This window comes from Diuraphis noxia, unplaced genomic scaffold, assembly GCF_037042655.1.
Source record: "Diuraphis noxia isolate RWA-SAM2 unplaced genomic scaffold, SU_Dnox_SAM2 contig0002, whole genome shotgun sequence".
NCBI lineage: Eukaryota > Metazoa > Arthropoda > Insecta > Hemiptera > Aphididae > Diuraphis > Diuraphis noxia.
Genome location: NW_028301712.1, coordinates 83,081,943 through 83,104,808, shown reverse-complemented (window position 1 = coordinate 83,104,808; position 22,866 = coordinate 83,081,943). Strand labels below are relative to the sequence as shown.

At 27.7% G+C, this 22,866-nt stretch overlaps 2 protein-coding genes and 1 long non-coding RNA gene across 4 annotated transcripts in view; 2 read left to right on the top strand and 1 right to left on the bottom strand.

Moving 5' to 3' along the window:
- LOC107173421 (cationic amino acid transporter 4) overlaps positions 1–1,422 on the top strand; it is a 38,681-nt gene extending 37,259 nt beyond the window's left edge. For both annotated transcript variants that reach the window (XM_015523958.2, XM_089218797.1), the window contains exon 10: positions 50–1,422. In XM_015523958.2, the coding sequence (XP_015379444.2) occupies positions 50–252 (203 nt within the window). In that variant the 3' untranslated portion in view covers positions 253–1,422. The remainder of the gene's footprint in view (positions 1–49) is intronic.
- A 3,120-nt stretch (positions 1,423–4,542) lies between these two features.
- LOC149059005 (uncharacterized) lies at positions 4,543–8,644 on the bottom strand. Its single transcript, XM_089221073.1, has 3 exons — positions 8,485–8,644; positions 8,340–8,417; positions 4,543–4,852 (listed from the first exon to the last, which is right to left on the bottom strand). The coding sequence occupies exons 1-3, from the start codon at positions 8,515–8,517 to the stop codon at positions 4,646–4,648; spliced, it is 318 nt and encodes a 105-aa protein (XP_089077199.1). The 5' UTR covers positions 8,518–8,644; the 3' UTR covers positions 4,543–4,645.
- A 145-nt stretch (positions 8,645–8,789) lies between these two features.
- The window catches only part of LOC149059004 (uncharacterized), a 28,623-nt gene continuing 14,546 nt past the window's right edge, over positions 8,790–22,866 (top strand). Inside the window, exons 1-2 of the long non-coding RNA XR_016190518.1 lie at positions 8,790–8,902; positions 8,986–9,073. This is a non-coding gene — a long non-coding RNA (uncharacterized LOC149059004). The remainder of the gene's footprint in view (positions 8,903–8,985; positions 9,074–22,866) is intronic.

Here is a 22,866-nt window from a genome sequence, read left to right as displayed (position 1 = left end):
CATTTTATGATATTTAATAAAAATGTTCGACTATAATGTGTTGTTACAGGTCTTTTGATTTACTTCTTGTACGGAATGCACCACAGCAAAGAAAACGACGTCACATCTTATTCGGTATTGCTTTCGTCCTCTGAAGCGGGAAAGACACCGTGGGGAGCTATAAACAAATCTAGAAAACGAGTGAAATCCGAAGATGACCGGAAACCAATTATTGACAATGAAGAACTTGCAGAAAACGGTTATTACCACTGAACAAATAATTAATATTAGATGATCTGCTAAAACCGTTATTATTAGTGAGATGTTTCATCGTGTTGCTGAAAAATACTCGTTGGAGGGTGCCATTCAAATATATATATATATTATATATTTATATGTAATAATAAAAATAGTGTTAATATTATGGTCGGTTAAAACTATATGCGTGTTGTTTATACGTAGTATCCTTGTAGGTCATTAAACCATTGCTACGGAATGTTTTGAATAATATCGCAATATTTTTCGTTTCTGTGTTAACTTTAACTTCAAAATATGTTCTTACACGTTACACTCCTGTTAAAAAGTATATTACCAAAATATGGTTAATCGACAATCGTTGTCCATGAAAATTGATTGATATAATACAATGTGTGTATAGAATTTCTAAACAATATGGGAATTTAATTACTGAGCAAATACTTATGTACCTATTAATCAATTATTATAAAACGCTTTATTGTTATATATTTCTTATACGCGTCAATTGTTTATAAAACGATAAACCGATAAACCGTGTCTTGAAATGTGATTAAATTTATACGGTTTCAGAGAAATACACTTAGATAATAATTAATAATATAATCACATATTTTATTGTTTACCAGATAATTATGAATATATTATGAATTATAATAAACTGCAATTACTAATTTAATAATGCATATTGCATACCAATTTTGGAGTGGCACCCTTTAGTTGTACAAATAAACAATAAGATTACAATTATTATTGACCATCCTATGTTAAACACTATTTGCGATAATTATTTATTTTTAGTTTTTAACTTAATTTTTACTTAAAAACAATTTAGTGTAAAATTGTTTTTTTTTTTTTTTAACGCACACTTAATGCTTTGTTATGGATCTACAATATATATAGTTTATCTGCTATATATATATATATATAGTACATAAAATCTATTGTGTAAGACGTCTATTTATCTTACCATACATGTTATTTTGGTTGTTCCAAGACAATTTTAATTGTAGATGAATTTGTGTTTAAAATATATTTTAAATATTATAGTCTACGTTTTATAGGGATTATCAAGTCAATAGTATTTGACAGAATACACACCTTTATCGTTATAAATAATAGTCTCCATGGCATGTAATATGTTTATTAGCATTATAAAGGAATACAAAACAATTGAATGTTACAATATATTATGTTTTGTTTAGTTTAAATTTATAACTTTTAAATACCAATTAGTTATCTAGTAATACGCCGTAATCATGGATGTGTTATAAATTGTAATTTAATGATGATAATTGCACTGAGTAAGAGGAAAAACGGTTTTTAGCGAAAGAGATTGGTGAATCATCATATTTTCTTTCCGAAGATGATTTATCTTTTACATTGTATCAGATATATTTCTATTTCTATTTTTAGTATTCTGTTAATTCTGTAAGTTTCATTAATTTTTGTCAAAAACGTCACGTATAAGTTACAACTCACAAGTTAATACCAACGATATGTAGAACACCTAGTGTGGATAGGTCCGTGGAATAACAACAGCTTCAAAACAGTTCAAAATTAGTCTAAATATTTTGAAAATTGTATTGAACGAAGAAAATAATAGTTAATGCATCAAAGATTAAAATCTATACGGTTAATATTATTTTTGACGAGAATCAAAATTGTCAAGATCATTGCAAATCAACAAAAAAAACAAAAAAAAACAAAACAAAACAATTTGTAACATCTATAAGAAGGTCAAATGAATTAAACTATTTTGAAAATATTTAATATGTTATGTCTAGAAAATTCTAATCAAAATATATGGTGATCATTTTGAATTTTTACAGTGAATTCATTGTGAATTCCAACAAAAAACCACAAAATCTTTGTTATCATGATAAAATTAGCGAATTGAATCCATCTCAAAATATAAGATTATGGAAAATTTCCTTTTTTTAGACGTGATTACAGAAACTGACTGAAAAAACAGGTTTGTACACATAATTGCAAAAACATTAGGTATAGGTCCACTGATAGGAGAGGGTAATCCTATAAGAACATTTATATATGGCGGTTCCATTTTCTTCCAAAATCCAGATACCGTTTTCCTCCATAATGTTTTCGATTAAAGCTATGTCTATTTTCCTCCTATATTTTAGCAAATATTTGTTGTCGTAGTATTACGTTCAGTTTTAAAAATATAGAGTAGGTAAAGCTAGAATCAGTAGAACCACATTTTTCGCCTATCAGTTGATGATTACATTCTGGTGTCGGCTATCTATATCATTTATCGATTAAGCCTAATAAAGATACTTACATAATAAGTCTTATAAGTTATAACATACGGGCATGTATACGTATGTACTTAAGAGGACGCCACACCCGCATGTGTTGTCTCCGTCGTACAAGTGCGTAGCATGGCAAATTTAAAATTTAGAGTGAATTGACCTATTATAAAAATTAAAGGCAAGATTATTACCGAGGGCATCTCATAGGCTTTTTATTATATTTTAATTTTAAAGCAAGTAATGAGTATTTTAAAATTTAAAATTATTTTTATATCTAAAAATACTCATAACTCGGTTTGAAATTAAAATATAATAAAAAGCCTATGAGATGCCCTCGGTAATAATCTTGCCTTTAATTTTTATAATAGGTCAATTCACTCTAAATTTTAAATTGAAGGAGATAAACGAGATTTGCTGAGCGTAAAATTTGCTATGCTACGCACTTGTACGACGAAGAAAACACATGAGGATGTGGCGTCCTCTTAAATATGTTATATTATTGTGTATCAATAAATTGTCGACGATTATTATGATTGCACCATTGAGTGAGACTAACTATATTTTATTTGTATTAAACATAATACCTAACAAATATTTTTATTTGTTAACTATTTTATTATTTTATTTATTGTAGAAAAATGGTCAAGAATTATTTTTTATTTTTTTGGAGGAAAATGGCTAGGGCCTTTGTATACACAGTCGTATGAAACCTTTTCTTTTCTACCCAACCACTGCAAATCACAATATATAGGGCTCTGAATGTCTGCAACATAGTTTATTCATTATTTAATATTACGTAATAAAAGTCTATGTCTCTATAATTGAGTATCTATTTTTGTAGCCAATATATATGTATAGCGTATATATTATGATTTCCGCCCCACAAGAAAAAAAAAGGAAAATACCGTTAATATTATACGTTCTATTATGTTGTAATTTGTAATTTTTGTTCATTGGTTTTTAGTATTTTCAGAAATTCTGATTAAAAAAGGTAGAATCAGGCAAACGCGTAAAAAATTGTCAATATAGTCTATACTATAGTCAATTCTGATATAATATTTAAGTTAAGAATTTTACTCAAATTTTAGATTCTGAGCGAAGCGAAGAATGTATTTATTTTATCATGATGAGTTTTTTTTTTTTTTTTTGAGTCTGTCATCACGTTTTGGTGTAGTAAAAGTGCTTCGATTTTCGACTTCAGTACCTCGTTCGACCATAAAGTGAATCTAGTTGGTACTTTTGGGGGGATCAAAATTCTCAATATTTTTCTAAATTATCGGGATAAACAAACTAAAAATTAAGGAAAAAACGAGAAATTTTACGCACAATCGGTTTTCGACAAAATCGATTTTGGTTTTTGATGTAACTTTAAAACAAATTACCATAGATATATGAAATTTTCACCGAATGTTAATATACGTATATTCTATCCACTCATGTAATTTTCAAAAAATTTCGACTTAAGTTGAACTAATTATAAGCATATGCAATTTTCGATCATTATATTAGTTTTTTATAAAATTAATATCGATAAAAATAAAAGAAATACAGTCACATTTTTTTTTTACTAGCATTCAAAGTTTGAATTTTGACAACATACGTAAAAATCACGATGATTCGCAAATTATTTTAAGCTAGAAATTCATAAAAAATTTTCTTTTTAAATCTAAGATTTGAAATTTTTTAATAATCTATAATATATCCTAGACAGGTAAACCGTCTCCGCTCAGAATCGTTTTTCGTATACAATAATATAATATCATTGGATTCAAATTTAATTCCAGCCATTACAGTAACCCACTTGTAACCTACTGTACAGCGGAGCGACATCTACGACTTACCCGCTTTTTTTTTACTCGACTGCATATAGGTACAACTTTCCAGTATAAAATATAGATGCATCACTGCGGCCCTGTAAGTACAGTTTAAACTATTTTTGGACCAAGGAAATAAGACAGTATAGTAAAGTACTGATATAACATTTTATGGATCGATTGTCGTAGCATAGGTAGAGAATAGAGATGCACAAAATATATAAGTTCGCGAAATGTTTATTTTCTTCTTATTTTTGAGTGAAATCAATTTTGGTTTAATTTACATAATATATATTCATAGTAACATATTGTATAAATTGTTTTTTAATTTGTATCGATGTTTTTCAGCAGTTTTAGACTTAGTTGATGTAGCTCAACCAATTGGCTCTCTTTCAAAGCCATCGATGAATTTTCTGTAGTCGTTGACCTATGTGGTATTGTAGGAAAAGTGTGGACTTTCTTCGTAGTTTGCGAGCTAGTTTCAGTGGGATCATCCTGAGGCGAAAATGCAGTATCAGGCATATCAGCATTCTGTTGTTAAACAAATTTGATTAGTTTTGGTTTTAGTCACAAATATGAAGCATCATGTTTACTCGTTTATCTATGTTAGAGGTACGTTTGTTTTATAAGCAATAATGGTGGTACACTGGTACAATATGTATACCATAGTAATTAAAAAGGCGAGGATTAATAAGTTAAAAAGTTAATTTTTTTAACTTTTAAACTTATCTAGCTAGTTTATTTCCTAATCAACTTATGAACTTAACTAGTTTTAATTGACAGTTGGAATAACTTAGGGTTTCTCAGTTGATTTAAAAATAATCCATCATTCATATCAAACAAATCATTCAAACGTTTTGAAATATTTCTGTCATACGTAATCACTAATCATTAATATAAAATTAAAATAATCCAATACTGTTATAATACCTATAACATAGACATTTCTGTTCTTTTACTTGATAAATGAATTTTTCATTATATTAGATCTACACAGTCACTCTTTACACAATTCACATATTAATTTAAAAAAAAAATAGATTTAATTTATTTTAACTTTCGAATTAAATTTATAATTAGTTAATTTTTAATTTAACGATCATGTATCCTCTTAAAGTCCTAACTAAACTTAACTCGAGTTCATTATTCTCATTATAACTTACCCAGCACCTTTAAATAATTATATAAAATCTTAGGCTTATAATAAACACCTAACGAATTTTTCATTCATCTCAATATTTTTAGGAATTATTATTATCACTTACAGTTGTAACATTGTAAAGCGTACATAGTATTTTTCCGTTATAATGTTATTGTTTATAAGCCAGTTTTATTATAGTTTTACGATACTGTTCGGTATTTAGTATTTGTCAATTAACATAAAATAATATTATTATCTCCGACTCGCCAAGTAGGTATAATTTAAGATAAACGCAATCAGGTCGGCACCAAGCCACGAATACACTGAACATTTTTTCAATCAAGGTACACGGTATAAATTAAATATCGACGGTTTGCCTTGGACAACGCCGTGCGCAGTAGTGTTGAATTTTCGTTTTAAATTACAATTGTGAATAAACTTGTAATACTTAAAAATGTAAATCGAATAATTAATAAATTAATAAACTCAATTTATTTCTTGAGGATAAGCAGAATTCGAGTAATAAAAAAACTACAACACAATATTGCAGCTGACAGCTGGTATTTCGTTTCGAGTTGTTTATGTATGTGCAATGCGCATATCCCTACAAATTACAATAAACCTACCTACCTATAACATATAAATATAATAAAATATATCATACGCAGAGTGTAACATTAATAGCTGTCTAATATAATGAACTAAGATGTATTATTGACTTTTGTTCACTAACATTACATTTTTCATATTTTAATATTGACTGCAATAGTCATATCATAATACATACAGGGGTAACAGAAAGACAGGAAAAATGAAATAACTTTTGTAATAACCTGCAATATTTGAACATTTATTTGTAGGAAGTACTTAAAATACACTTTTTGTTGTAAACTTATCTTTGAATGTTATTTTCAGTAAAATTTTGATGCTAGAAACGTTGATTTAAGTTAAGTAAGTAATTCTTTTATTTTATTTTTTAAATATCAATATATTGTTTGGAGCAAATTGATTTTAAACGTAATTATTATTTTCAAAATATTCTTTTTGAGAATTTATCGACATACGTTTATTACTGAAAATTATTCATCACTATCATAACTCATAGGTATAATTTTCACAATTTTTTTCAAACTATATAGTACCTATCAATTTTTTTATCTTTATCTATTAGGTCTGTCTGTTACTCCTTGTGGTCTGTATATGATAATATGCGTACAAAAAAAAAAAAAATTTTAATTCAACAAAAATACAAGTCGTCGTTTCACAGTGTGTTGATTACACCTGTTAGTAATTTCTATTGCACTCTGTACAGTACACTATACAACTAATATGCACCAAGTATAATAATATACCATTGCAACACGTTGATGGTAACTAAGAATATTATTCTTGATAAACAACTCAACTATTTTTTTCTCCATAAAAATCATTAACTGCCTATGAGTACCTACCCGATAATGTATCTGACTTGTTGTTTAAATAACACGGTACACAAACACCAAGTTTCAAAATCATTCATTTCAAGGTCATAATATCTCCGGCCACTATAATTATATTCTAAGTGAACACCTGCTCATTCTATTATTTCTTCAAGTGCATGTGTGCACTAAAAATCGCTTTTGTCTAAGGTAAATAACTGATACTCTCTGTTTTGTGATAAGAGTGACACTGATTAGTGATCGTATTTGATACTGCATCTAATGACGAGGTATATAAAAATATAATCAATGACATTAAATATGAAAAATATTTCACTAATCTTATTTAAATACTTACAAAACTAAAACGAAAATTTTTCAACTTACATTAATTAATTCCTGACATTTATATTATCATAAATGTTACAAACATATAAATATATATATGATATTGTACCTAAGTATAAATATTATTCATAAGAAATATAGTCCCATTATATTCAAATAGTTCATAACGTAGTTATTATAATATTATAGTCATTCTATTTTTGAAACACGTAATGCCATTGTTACCTATTGTTATCATTGTAATAAACTCATAATACGGTTTAGGAGTCAGATTTTATTTTGGTACCTACATGCGTATAGAATTGAATAAACCCTAAACTCTAAACCCATTGCATTTATATTTTAGTATTGATGTCAGTATAATTGTCTAATTCTTAAATGGTTAGTTGATTATTATAATATATTTATTAAATAACTTAAATATAATAAATATTTGTTTAAAATAATAGATAGACACCAATATATATGGTAATATTATAAATACCTACATAGTCGTATAAATGGTATGTATTTTATTTAGTTTAATAAGAATATTCAAATGTACTAAACAAGTCTAAACTATTGTTAGTTTGAAAAATATTTTTAAATTTATGACTAAAAATTACAGCGGTTTGGATACTGAGAGATAAAAACAAATTATTTCAATCATAGACATATCATATAAATAGAATAGATCAGGAATAATATAGTCGGTTTACGTGTAAAGCGTATCACCTTGAAGCCAACATTTGTGCTCGAAAGACGAAAAATTTAAGGCTATTATATATGTTTATAATATTCTAAGTTATAATATTATCCTCAATCAATCGATCTGCCGATCGGTCTGTGATAATTTCTCAGATTTACACGGATTTATGTGGACAAGTTAGCTTAGCGTATTTTATATGATTTCTGGCCTATTCTATGCGTCTATGATTTCAATGATATACAAAATAACATAGAGGGCCTGGTTGCATGAACAATTTATTAATTTAACGGTTCAATAACATTTAATGGACCAATCGCGGTCTAATGAATTGCGTTCAATTGACACCATTAGATTCTAACGATGCGTTCAATATTTATAATGATTGTTCATGTAACCCGGCATAGGTATTTTAAGTTTAATTACCGGCTCGTTCACGTTCATCATGCGAATTGATCCACCGACGGTGGATTCAATACAGCAGTATATGACTAATACTCCGACCTACGATTACAAACATAATTAAAACCAAAGTTAAAATTTTAAAAAAGGAATCCAAAATAATATTTACTAGAAGTCGAAGATTTTTTTTTGTAACGATCATTTTGTTTGAAATAATTTGTATTACTATAAACGTTATTTGAACAAAATGTGAAATGAGAGTACCTACCTAAATGAATAACAAACGATATTTTATTGAAAAGACCCGTAACTTAAAACACTCGAAAGTTATCTAATAATCACTTGAAAGCGTGGTTTCCGTTAAAAAGTACCTATTTATATGATACAGCAATGAATCATTACGATAGGAAGGTACTTGAATATCAATATAAATATTCCATCATTATTAATTAATTAATCGGAAAAGTGAGTAATGAACTTCTTAACCTGAATATAACATTTCTTCAAACGAATAATATTTAAATACAAATTTCCATTAGAATATTATGTTCACGATACCGATGAGTAGTGCAGTTCCTGTAGATAGGGTATTTATTACTTAAAAACAGTCGAAAATGTGTAAAATTGATGTTTTGTATTTTTTCATCATAACATCTTTTTTTTTTTTTAGTATCGACTAAGCTTCTGCAGGGACTTTTTGAACATATGTTTTGTTGACAGCGCCGCCATCGTTTAATAATTTTGAATATTTAATACAGGTAATAATTTATTACGATTTCATACACTATGGAAGCATCATAAAATCACCAAAACTTGATTTGTTTTACTTTTTTTTTTCTATTAAATGGAATAGTAAGTTATTTGTAAATTGTCAATTTCAAATCTATTGAAAGCTACATGTAAATTGGTGAATATTGTGAAATTACGATGACTCCAGTTAAATACGTTTTTGAGATAAAACAACAAATTTGAACTTGGAACAAACGAATTAACAAGGCCATCAGTGGTGGTAAAACGGAGAGGAGATTAAGAGTATAGATCTTTTCATAACATTATTTTTCAATGTTGAAGATCTAATAATCATAAATTATAATTTTAATAATTAATAGTTAACAGTTATAATGAAATATACTAGCGCGTTTTTAAAAATCAGCCATATTTGACCACCTTTGAAGGTCATTTATTCAAATCCAAACCCAAGGTTTAAATGTTCACAATTTGAACAGTTTGAAATTTTTTTTTTTTGTTGATAAAGGTATTCAAACTTATAAGGAATCTTGAATTAAATTTTCAAATCTTAGATTTAAAAAGAAAAAATTTTATGAATTTTTATCGAAGATAATTTGAACATTTTAATATTTTTCAACTGCTATTGTAACAATGTGTTAGGTGTCTTGAATTAAATTTTCAAGGTTTTCTATACCCAACAAATAAATTTTTATCGATATTTATAGAATAAAAAACTAAAAAAGACAAGAATGTTAAATTTAAAGTATTTGTTGACCGGTGATTTTTTAGCTCTTGGCGTTTTCTATAAGTTAATTTAAATCAATCAAAATATACCTAATACAAATATTATTGACACATCCATACAACAATTATTTATAGATAAGTATACTAATATAAAATAGGTATATTGGATACCGGGTCATTCTGGTATCATCGAAAATGAGATGGCCGATAAGGCAGCAAAAGACGCAATTACTAACCCCTTAGCATCAGCAGTTCAGCTCGTGTCCAAACAAGATTTAACTTCCTTAATTGTCCAGCATTGTACCAAGTTATGGCAGACAAACTGGAATTCCGCGCGCACTAAACTACACGAAATTAAACAAGATGTTTTCCCATGGCCTCATCCCACACACCTTCCTAGAAAATTTGAAGTTATACTAACAAGACTACGGATCGGCCACACCAAGATCACTCACAGTTATTTAATGAGTAAAAATGATCCCCCGATATGCACAACTTGCGGCACGTACCTATCAGTTAAACACATTATGACTGAATGTCTATCATATACCGATTCAAGACTGGAATCAAATCTTCCTGAACACCTGGCAGAATCACTCGGTCACAACAACTCTTCAATCGCAGTCACATTCAACTTTATTTCTTTGGCAGAACTTCAAAACAAAATTTAAAAAAACAAAGTACACTTATTCAAATGTAAATACTGTAAATTTTAGATGTAAATAACGGAATCCCAATGGCCGATGTCGCCGAGGGTTTATTCTTAATAAAAAAAAAAAAAAAAAAAAAAAAAATAGGTATATATTTATTAATTAATAATGACGATCATTTACCAGTGAAATGATAATTTAAAAGTATATAAGTACTTATATTTTATATAGAACAATAGATTTAATTAATGTGTACCTAACCGTATTACTGTTGAAAAAATAATGAAAAGCTTAAAAATACAACAAATCTTGATATTAAATTAATTATTACTAAACTTTTTACTATGATATGTCAAAATAAGTGCTGGGCTTATATAACATACACGCATATTTAAAAAAAAATTATAATTATTAAAAAAATTGTATTTGATAAGCAAACAATAATGATATTCATCATGATGTTTACAAGGTTTCCTGTAGTAAAAAAAATAGTTTTTTTTTGCTTGAGCCTCATCCCATTTAAAAGAAAAGCCAAAACATAATGAATACATTTTGCAAAATCAACAGTTACAAGTTACAACAGATTGATATTTTAACTTTGCATAATATTATGTATATGACAGAATATTGATAATTTTATGATGACTTAAAATTAAAAAGACTTTTTTAAATCGTTATAAATATTATGAATAATATTATTATATTATAACTAAAAGGTAATATAAAAAATATATACTTACAAATTGTACGATGAATTAATTATAAAATTGACAATTGACTACGTAGTGAGAGGTGCGTCATAGACCGTAGTTTGATACAAATTAAAAAATAATGTACAATTTATCACTTACTTGCAAGTCGATGGATATAATAAAATATTAAAATGTTTAAAATAGGTGGCCATAATAGGGGCGTTGACTGTTGAGCCGTGGACAAATAAAATAAAATATAAATTATGATTTCGCGATTACCTGAAAACTGGTAAATAAAGGCACGAATATTACGATACTCGAATTACTAAATTAGATATAAGTAATACCGCTTGGGAAGTTAGTGTTTGGTATTTTGGTCCCGACTGTCAATAGGTACGTTCAGTTTTGTGGATACCATGTCTAGTTTCTATTGCTATTGGCTATACTTGGATTTATTTTATGAAGTATGTAATCTAATATACTGATTAAGTAATAAAGCAATACATTATATAATATAATATAGGTATTAGAAATATTTAAGTATTAGGCGATTTGGTTTAATACTTAATATTTGAAAGAGAACCAATTAAATTATTAAATATTTTAATGGATTTTATTTTCAAGAAAACGATTATTGAATTTACATATGATTTATTGAAAGATTGTTCCTGTTATTATCATTTTTAATTATTTAACTCTATAAAATCGAATTCATCACAAGAAATACAATATACGAAATGATATGTCACATGAAGATTGAAAAAAAAATATATTCGATTTTCGGGTTAACCCGAATGATTTATTCGAGTTTTGGTTAATATGGGTGTTTTGAAAACAGAATCATTCGGATTATATGGGTTTCGGTGTTTGATTTTTTAAGAGGTGTTTATGGGTGTAGGGGTTTGAGTGAAATCGGGTACAAGGCCCTGGGTAAATATGGTTAGGTAGATGAAATTATTTTACAATAATGAATGTATTTTAGATCCTGAGAAGATCAAAGAATGTATTGATTTTTTTGTGTCTTTTATCACCTTTTGGGATGGCTTCAATAACATTTTTTCTGATAGGAAAGTTAGTCTAGTCGGTAAAGTGGTGGAGGGAGTGGCAAGAATAAAACATTCAGAATAGTTTTCAAAAGCATCTGAAAAAATTATAAACAAAAAACTGAGTTTTATACGCAAAATCGTTTTTAGAACAAATCGATTTTGGTGTTTGGTATAACTAAAAAAATTACAATTGACACATGAAATTTTCTTTGAATGTTGATATTAGCGATTTTTATGCGCCATAAAATTTACGAAATATTACAGTTATATTTGTGTTGCCTATTTATAAGCATATAAGAAAATTTCGAGTTTCATTAGCTTTTTTTTTAAGTTATGAGCGTTTAAATGTAGAATATTGAAAAAATTCGTAAACATCATGAACATTTATAAAAATGTTTGATTTTGAAATTCATGCAAAATTTTCTTTTTTATATCTAAGGTTTGATAATCCAAAACAAGATTCCTCTTAATTTTCTTAATTTCAACAAAAAAAAGTTTACCGGAAAGACAAATTTGTTTTTTCGATCATTTGAAGTTAATAAATCTTCACACAATGATTATCTTATTTTGCTATTATTAAAATATCCAAAGATACTTGAAATTTTCATCAAATGTTTATTTTATCATTTTATATAGGTACATTTTCAAATATGTAAAATAGAAATTTGAAATTTGAATTTTTATAGTTTTTTAATCCTATAAAATAATGTCAATAAAATTGTATTAGTAGGGTCTAAAAGCTTGAAAATTTAATACAAAATTCCTCATAATTAATTCATACTGTAACCAAAAAAATAAATATACATAGGTAAACATAGTTTATTTTATACATATTTTAAGTTCAAATTAAATGGATATTACATATTATTAAACCAAAAATATGGATTTTAGTTATTTAACGTAATTTAAAAATATTATTCGTGGGTACTTGAGACGTTTAGAGTACATTGTTACTTTTTATTTTCAAATGAAATTTTTTGTCAAAAATTCTGTAATATCTATGCCTAATATGCCTAATAGTAAAATAAATTACTTAAATCACAACATTATAATCTAATATACTGACAGATCAATTTCGATGAGAATTTTTTTTTCATATACAATAATCGTAAATTTATATTTATAGCGAATCGAAAATAGTGACTCTATAGCAGTAGTGGATCTGAAGATCATTTGATGAGGGGGCGAATTGGTATCATAGATTGATAGGTAAAAACAAAGACGTAACCGAATACACATTTCCGATTTTCATATTAAAAAAAATACCTTTTTTGGGTCATTTATTCATAAGTTCAATGTTATAGCTATGACTTATAAATGTTATATTCTTTTTATCATACGGCGCTATAGTTTAAGTGAAAAAATTCCTCAGGGGGTGGTGTGGGGGGGGGGAATCGCCACGTCACCCCCCCCCCCCCTCAAATCCGCCACTGATCTATAAAGACATTATATACAACACTACCACTTATATACCTATCCACTTACATGTTTTTTTTGTATGTTTTATGGGACGATACTATACACGTTTCAAGGAGACCAATATAACATAGTTGTGCATTTAACATATTATTATGAAAATATAATCAAATAATTATTACGATTTGCTAACAATTCCTATCTTAGATGCCTCACCTCGAGTATTAATATTTTGTTATATTTTTTATAGTGAAATCAGTATGATCAGAATGCAGATACTTCAATATGAATATTAATTTATTACATTTATTTCAGGAGTAACTAACTATTAATATGATTGTAAACCTGACATTTTTTAACTTAATTTTCTTTAAACCAATAATATTCACATATGAATTATTATTAAAATATTATGTGTATCTATAAGTTCATGAAATCATTTTATAATCAAATTTAAACGATTTTTATTCATGCTAAATGGAAAATAAATGTATTTAATAATTATGTGAAAGAAATTTTTTTGAAATTTTATCTCACACTTAAAGACAATATAATATAGTGTGCAGGCACTCAAACCTATAAATTTAAGAATATTTTCTGTCTATTTGTAATGCCATTGTATAATAGGTATGTTTGCATTCCGATAAAAGATTAAATAAAAAAAGGATGCCAATGCTCGTATAGTGTTCCTAAACAGTACCTATACTCGAGAATTATAACTTATAAGGTACACAGTGTTAACATAAATTATATTCATTTCATAGTGTTTTTCTACATTTATCCAATGCGGTATATTGGCTACAGTGGCTGGCTACCAGATTCATGGTTTTCGTCGAGGAGGATCGAGTTACAGGAATATATTTATTTTCGATCAGTTATTGGTTTACAAATCAAAAAAGCGGCTAATTCGTGGATGTCGCTCTGCTGTACAGTAGGTTACAAGTGGGTTACTGTAATGGATGGAATTAAATTTGAATCCAATGATATTATATCATTGTATACGAAAAACGATTCTGAGCGGAGACGGTTTACCTGTCTAGGATATATTATATAGATTATTAAAAATTATTAAATCTTCGATTTAAAAAGAAGATTTTTATGAATATTTCTAACTTAAAATAATTTTCGAATTTTCGTGAGTTTTACGTATTTTGTCAAAATTCAAACTTTGAATGCTTGTAAAAAAAAAATTGTGACTATGTATTTCTTTTATTATTATCGATATTAGGTAGTTTAAAAAAAAAACTAATATAATGATCGAAAATTGCATATGCCTATAATTAATTCAACTTAAGTCGAAAATTCCATGCTTAATATTTTCATATGTTCTTATAAATGTTTATATGAGATGAGATGATTTTCTATAGCCGATTATGATTTATTTTGAATTTGTGATTTATGTGATTGGCCACGGGGGGGGGGGGAAGACTCAATAAAATAATTTACATGTTTAAAAACCAAACCTCTTAATAGGTAAAATATACGTGTCTTCTAAAACCCTTATGAATTTATGACTTACAACTGTGGAGCTCAGTTAAAAAATAAACATAAGCAAAATCCAAATTAACGCTAAATTGCTTATGCTCCACCTTACATTTTAAATCTAACACTTCACAATCATCTACACGGCTACACATCAAAAATATTGAAAACAAATCTGCTGTATAATAAACAAGAGATTATACTCACATCTAGCTAACTACGAAAACCTAATAATCAGGGATTTCGTTACCTAGTTAGGTACTACCAAAGAATCACCATTACCGTCTAGACAGGAAATGGTACAGATAATTTTGTTCTAAGCCATTCGACCTCCAAGTTAAATTCTGCTATTTGATGACCTTTCTTATTAAGTTATTCATCTAAAAAAAAACTAGTTTCATCACATATGCTTATTGTGCCATTAATTGTTTTGTGTATATTTGTCTTATAAAAAATAATAAGAACAAATAAAAAATAAAATAACAGCCTAATTTTGTAATAATTAAATAAAAAAATATATAATATGTATATATTTGAGTTATCGATGTCTTAGGAATATATTAATTACCGTCGTAAACTACAATAGAAAAATAATGAGATTTTCTTGACTATCTCAAGTTATTATAGGTAATATTTTGATAGCAAAATTTAATCACATGATATAACTAAATGTGAATTAAAGTTAACTACTAAAGTATATTATACTTTACTATTAAGAAATTTTACTTTTTGTGTAATTAATTTTAAGATCCCACTTAGTGATGATTGATTTAACAGGCGAAAAAATAGAATTAATTCTTTAGTATTCTAAAGACTAACAGAACACAATATTTTCGTGAAATTACTTCTACTGCTCACTAACTGGTGTAAAGAAAAGAAAAGGATAATTAGGAGAACGGTATGTACATATAACGTTTCAAAGGAGTCGCCCATTCAATTGTGTACGACCCGGTGTTGTGGTCGTAAGACAACTAGTTTGTCTATCTACAAGACGTGCTTGTTGTAAAAATAGTCAATAAATTGATGTCTTCTAATTAAAAAAAAAGGGTTATTCAGTGGTGTATAAAAAGGGACTTAAGGGACGCATTATACTGAAGCCTTATATGAATGATGTATGTATAAAAGTGGCCCACCAAATGAGTAACCATAATTTATAACTTGTAAATATTAAACCGCTTACAATTCAGTACCCAACAATGTTATATAATATCCACACTCTCCACAGTTGTTCTAGTTACAAATATTTCAAATTATTGGTTTGTTCAACTTCAGAATTATCAAGTTGACATAAAATTTACAAATTAAAATTAGAAAACCCGGTATGTACCGAATCATAATTGAAATGTGCGTAAAAACACGTGCCTACTGCCAGACAAATTAGTCGGAACTGACAATAAAATATACGGGTAGGTCTATTAACCCGCATATAGGGGCCTTCTCCCATCAACGTCATTGAAAGGTAGTTTTAGAATAATATCTGCAATCGTATTTTGATTAAACGTGTAATATGGACATAAATCACAAATTTATTTATAATACTAACTATAAATAGTCGTGCACAAACTGGGCATTTGAAAACATTATACAATGTAAACTGAGATCTTTCAAAATTAATGTATATATTTATTTAAGTTAAAGATTTTTTTACACTGAGTACTACGTTTAGATAAAGAAAGACCAATTAATATGAATATTTCTTCAAATATAAATGATTTAAAAGACGCAAAAACAAAAAGATAAATTTCTGAAAATAATTGTAAATGTAAATATTAAAATAATATGTGGCCTGAATGTAATTATTACATTATATTAATTTGTCAACTTATAACATAAAGTTAATATTTGAATACTTAAAGATTGTATTTAATTTTGTATCGACTGCATTAATTTTAAAAACCGTAAAATTCACATTTTAATAAAATAAATACAACTATAATACCTATAATTTTATAAAGATTTAAAATAAATCTTAAGTTATAAATTGGGAGCCTCGAGATGTCTGTTGCCCCTTGGTGCGTTTGCCTAGTCTTCTATATCCAGTGATTATATTATTAATTATTTTTTAGTGTAAGGCGTATCTGTTTATTCATTATCATTAAAATTATAATAATAGTAGGAATTATTTTTTACTTGAAATTTCAAAAACGAACTTATCATACAGGATAATAATGTCTATATAGGATCAAAAATAGATACTTTACCGGAAAATGACAGATGGTTGGTTTGCTCGCACAGTTATCATAGTTTCTGTATTGAATTTTTTGTTAGTTTTTATTTTTTAAATTGGAGAATTTTTCGCGAATTTTGAGTTTGTCGATGGTAAAAAAAAAATCAACACTTCCTTCTTCTAACCGAAAAAAATATTATAAATCTTTCGTATTACAGATTAATATAAACTGCATTATTATTATATTATACATAATATGATATAATAATTGTATGGTGTAATATAATTGCACATAGATTTGCGTTTAGTCAGACCTAACAACGATTTACAATCTAATATTTTCGCCAGACGGGTATGACGCACATGCGGGCGATTGCAAGCATCGCCCGCCATGGTCCCACATAATAGATGAATTCTTTTAAACGTCGTTCCGCTACTGTGTAATTTATTTTTTAATTCCAATAATAATTATACTTGACTCATTTTTAAAAAAAATTTTTACTAATTATACTTATTATATATTCATTTTCTATCGATTGTTATTGTAGAAGACACAGTTTTTATGATTACCTATGACATGTACCTATGATAAATTAAATGTTTTTTTTTGTCTTAAACAATCTGTACAATAAGATTATTTTTTGATAAGAATATAGAAAAAAACAAAACAAAAAAGAAACAGCACGAATGGTATGATTAAACAGCCACTCATTAGTCATTAGTGACTCTTGGCAAATTTAATGTTAATATAAAAAGTATTAACTTCAGTAAGTTAAAAATACTAGTTTTAAACTAGTGCATATTTCCTTAGTATATTATTTCAATAAATAATAGGTACAATCATAGGCGTACGCATGGAGTGGAGGGGTAGGCCGCGGTCTTTCATGTGGCTTTTTCTTTAATGAATGCGTAGATATCTGATATCGATATCATACTAAAAAAGGTACTAAATTACTTTTATATTTACATATGAATTGAATTAAATAAATAGGTAGGTGCTTTATAAAATATAAAATTTAATATTTAACTATTTAACTATACTATAGTAAGTGATTAGTACAAGAATCTTTGGTAATTGGATCAGACTTTTTTAATGTGGACTCCCCCTGCAAAGTTTGCGCACGCCTATGGCCACAATACATTTTAAAATTAATTTGATTATATATTATGATGAATGATAGACAGTTATTTGATTTTGAAATGTAACTCAGTTTGTTATAACTTGTCTGAGAGTACAATATTATATAATGTTAGTATATATTATATATAATCAATAATAGTAAAAAAATTAGCTGATATATTCGTTCATTATCCGTCGTTGCATTAAGATGTAATTGTGTGAAATATGTGATCAGATTTGTATTAAATTAATTTTGGACTTGTATTTTCATTTCGTTCAGATCACATTATTCTTGTAAATAAAAAAGACAGTTGATTCAAATATTTGATGAATATGTAAATACAGGTGAATAGGTGAATCCTTTAGGACCTGGTGAATAGGATAAAATTTAAACGTGAAATAATCTATACTTATAAAATCCAAATACCACTCACTCATTGATCACTGTATCTCAAAAACTACTCAACGTACAGACTTGAAATTTGGAATAGGGGTTCTTCTCATATTTTCACCGTGCAATAAGGAGGGATTTTTCAAAATTCACATTTTAAAGGGTTGCTCAAACTGGGATTTTGAGATTTACGATGGAAATTTTGTATATAATTGGTTGCTATAACAACCTGATTTATGTGTTGACACATTTATTACTTTATTATTACGGATAATAATTATTATTATTCTTAAATGAGTTAGTTAGTTAGAGTTAGCTCTGCCAGTAGTTTGATTATATTAGCCACAAAAGGCAGTACAAACAATACTGTTTATAAAGAGATATTGAGATGAATAAAATATGTCAATATAAATTTATCTTTTTCTGTAATATCTTTTAAAACTAATTAAGTTTTACAACGTCGTTATAACATTATTATATGCATTATGGTGTTAAAACTTAATTAGTTTTAAAAGATATTACAGAAACCTCTATACAATACATGGGCAACCTAGGATCAACTTATCTAAAAGCAGCCTGTAATAAATATAAAAAAAAAATGATAACATAAAAGTAATAGTAGGTAACACAAAAAAGGATTTTGTATTAATTGATTATATTAATTCACCGTTAGTGGAATTCAGTAAAAATGGAAACTTGGTATAACTTTAATACTTAGAGTTAAATCATACACTTACGTACAAACAGCACTAGGTCCGCGATCTACCGCAGGTAGATTTCCTACCTGATAACATTATACTTCTGCAAATCAGAATTTTTATTCCATGTAACATGAAAAGTTAAGATAAGTTTTGAACACCATAAACCGATTATTAAATAACGAATTGAACAAAGTTTGAGCCATATAAATTTAGTACATTTAACGGGCAACGAAGTGCACGGGATCAGCTAGTATTATATATACTTCAATCAAAGTGAATTTAGAATTAAACACCAATAGCCGACTTATGATTTATGTATATCAAAATTGAACTTATGTCGAGAAAACTCATTTGCAGTTTTTAAGGATTTGTATTTTTTATACATAGGTGAATTTGTTACGAATTAAATCCCCCTTTTACTATTTATCTATATGTGCCATCAGCGTTCACGTTTAAAGTCAAACTTCTAGGTCACATGTAGCAGAATGAATCACATTACTTAAGGTCAGTGGGTGAATAATCATTATATTTTTATTAATTCACCCCCATTTAAAAATTAACATATAAGGTACGTTGGGATCAAATGCAGAGACAAAGATGACTGTAAAGTGTATAAGAATATTGAAATATGATACCTACCGTACTATAAGGTTTTACGAGTATTCTGCTAATTAACATTTTTCAAATAAATTGAATTACTATCTTCATATATTTTATTTTTAAGTTCGAAAAACTACTATTAAAATGTAGCTAAGGGTAAACGTTTTGTATTTTAAGCCAAATTACAACTTTTATGAGTGCTAAGACCTCATTAACCACACCAATTTCTTCCACAGTACGTAAAATTCTTCTAAGAAATAATAGTACCTACATATGGTAATTTCAGTAGTAATTAATCCATGTAAAATTATAATTGTACACACATTATTTTTTTCATTGAAATATTTTATATTCTACGAAGTTCATTAATGCTTTTAGATTTCATTTTCTTATTAAAATGTAGTTAAGGTAACTATACAGTTATGGTTCTGGTAGTATAATGTTGGTGAGATTACCCTCATGCTCAAAAATAAAAGTATTAAAACCTTTTTTATTTGATTTGATTTATCGTGGTACCTATAATTAAAACAGGCCAAATCAAGAATAATATTGGTAGACACTAGATTCTATATTTATTACTGTGGTAAAAGTAACATATTATGCTGACAGAAATACATATGTAAAAAATCGGTTGAGTCAGTGTCGGAAACACGCCCATCTGTAATATTTAGGGCGTGAACACCCCGTAACACGTTTTGAAACGATGTCGATCACTCCTACTTCTCATGGGTGACTGATTTTCATATTTTTGAAGTCGGACCAATAGAGAGTGTCAGTGACGGAACTGAGAAAAAATGTTGTAGGAAAGGGCAAAAATATTTAATACAAACAATGAACCATGTTTATCAAACATCAAACACACTTATATTATTTTGTTTATTGATTGGAAAAAAATTTTAAAAAAATTAATTTTTTTATCTTTATAAAGCGGAGGAAAAAGCAATTGCTAATAAAAATTGTATTTAGAATAAAAATTCTATCTGTAATAATATATAATAATAGGTATAGAGGACATGTATTTGCTAATATAAATATTTTGTCAATCTAGTATTCACCGACCTTCATAAATCAATAATTATTTTAAGTAGGTACCTATAAAAATAAAAATATTTTATCTTAATTTATTTTGATTTTAATCTCTTTACTAAAAATTCTTTGATCTCATTGATTTTCGGTAAATCTTGCATTGATGAATTAATTTCGTTGTAAGAAATGTATACGTTCCACATCCATGTAGAACTCTTCTACTAATCTCACATCGCGTCTCACAGTTACAGCAAATAATTCATCTATTTTCTCAGATGATCAGCGGCTGATATATTCAGGTTCTGAGGCAGAGGGGCGGGGGGTGAATTTTAAATCCACAGAGATAATGACGTTCAACTCCTCTAATTTTTTTTATTTATTTCGAAATACATAACTATAAATCAATACAAAAATATAAATAACATGTATACCAGGGGTGGCCAAATGGTCGATCGCGGACATTTTCAAAGTAGATTATGTTAGAATTTATTTTAGAGACACGCGCACGAAAATTAATCTAGATTGTAGCTTATAATTTTAGTTATTCAATAATAAAAAAATGTTCTATGAAAGTCGATCCTCAAAGGTGAAGTATATATTAATGGATCATAAACGTACAAATTTGACCACCGCTGATAAAAATATTAATAAATGTGGTATTACAGTAGGTACCTATATATATATATATATATATATATATATATATATAGTTTAAAAACAGCGTTACAGTCTGTAACACACGAATACAAGATGCAAGAACTGAGATACTATTACGCGTAAACAACAATAATTATGACCATCAGACACCAACTATAAACATCATTATTTTTAATCGTGCTATCAGACTTAAGAATGATATTCTACGGGGTATCAGTCACTTGTATAGCGAAATTTCAAGGAGAAAAAAAATAATATTGTACGTTCGTGCAAAATCAAACGGCAGATAAATATTTAAATATCTATTTATATCAATGTTTGTAGCCAATATTGTAATAATGTATAATGGTGGTGAAAATCCAAAGTGGGGGGAGGGTGTCCACAGGTTTCCCTCCCGCTGACATCCGGCACTACAGGTGATCCCAAAGGCAACGTTGCCGAACGTAGGTACCATATAACTTGTATGACTTGTTTATAGCGACCGAGATGCGCAGTAATGGACTAAAACCGGTTAGCCGAGATCTTCTCTTTTCGGATGGAACATTTTTTTTATAACACCCATACTAGTTATACTGTCCCCACTTAACACCTATTTCATTAAAAATGGTCGACGGGAGTACATAGTACATCCAATCGCTTACTATTGCATTAAATTGGACGTAATCCTCCCGTATAATCGTTAAATTATTTCAAATTTTGATATGAATCAAATAAATAGATTTCACAGTGTATAGTTGGTATAGTTATATAGATTTCGAGGCCACGAAAAAGACATCTTGAATCACCACTATTATAGGGTGGATATTATTATACCGTAATCATAAACATAACCTATTATGGGTAACGCGGCCATAATTTTTCCCCTTCAAAGCGGGACTTTGGTACATTCTAATAAGAAAACCATATAATTTTGAAATTTTCCATAAAATATTAATTTTTTCATTTAAAAAAAAAAAACCATTAATTGTTTGTATAAAAATGACAACAGAAAAACGCAGGTAATATAGGTATGATATTAATCATAATAGAATCCTAACAATCTATGGGCTGTGCAGGGTTTTAGTGTTTTACAGTATACGTAAAATATAACACCCACCTGATCCATAACTTCTTCAAATCCATTGGCATCG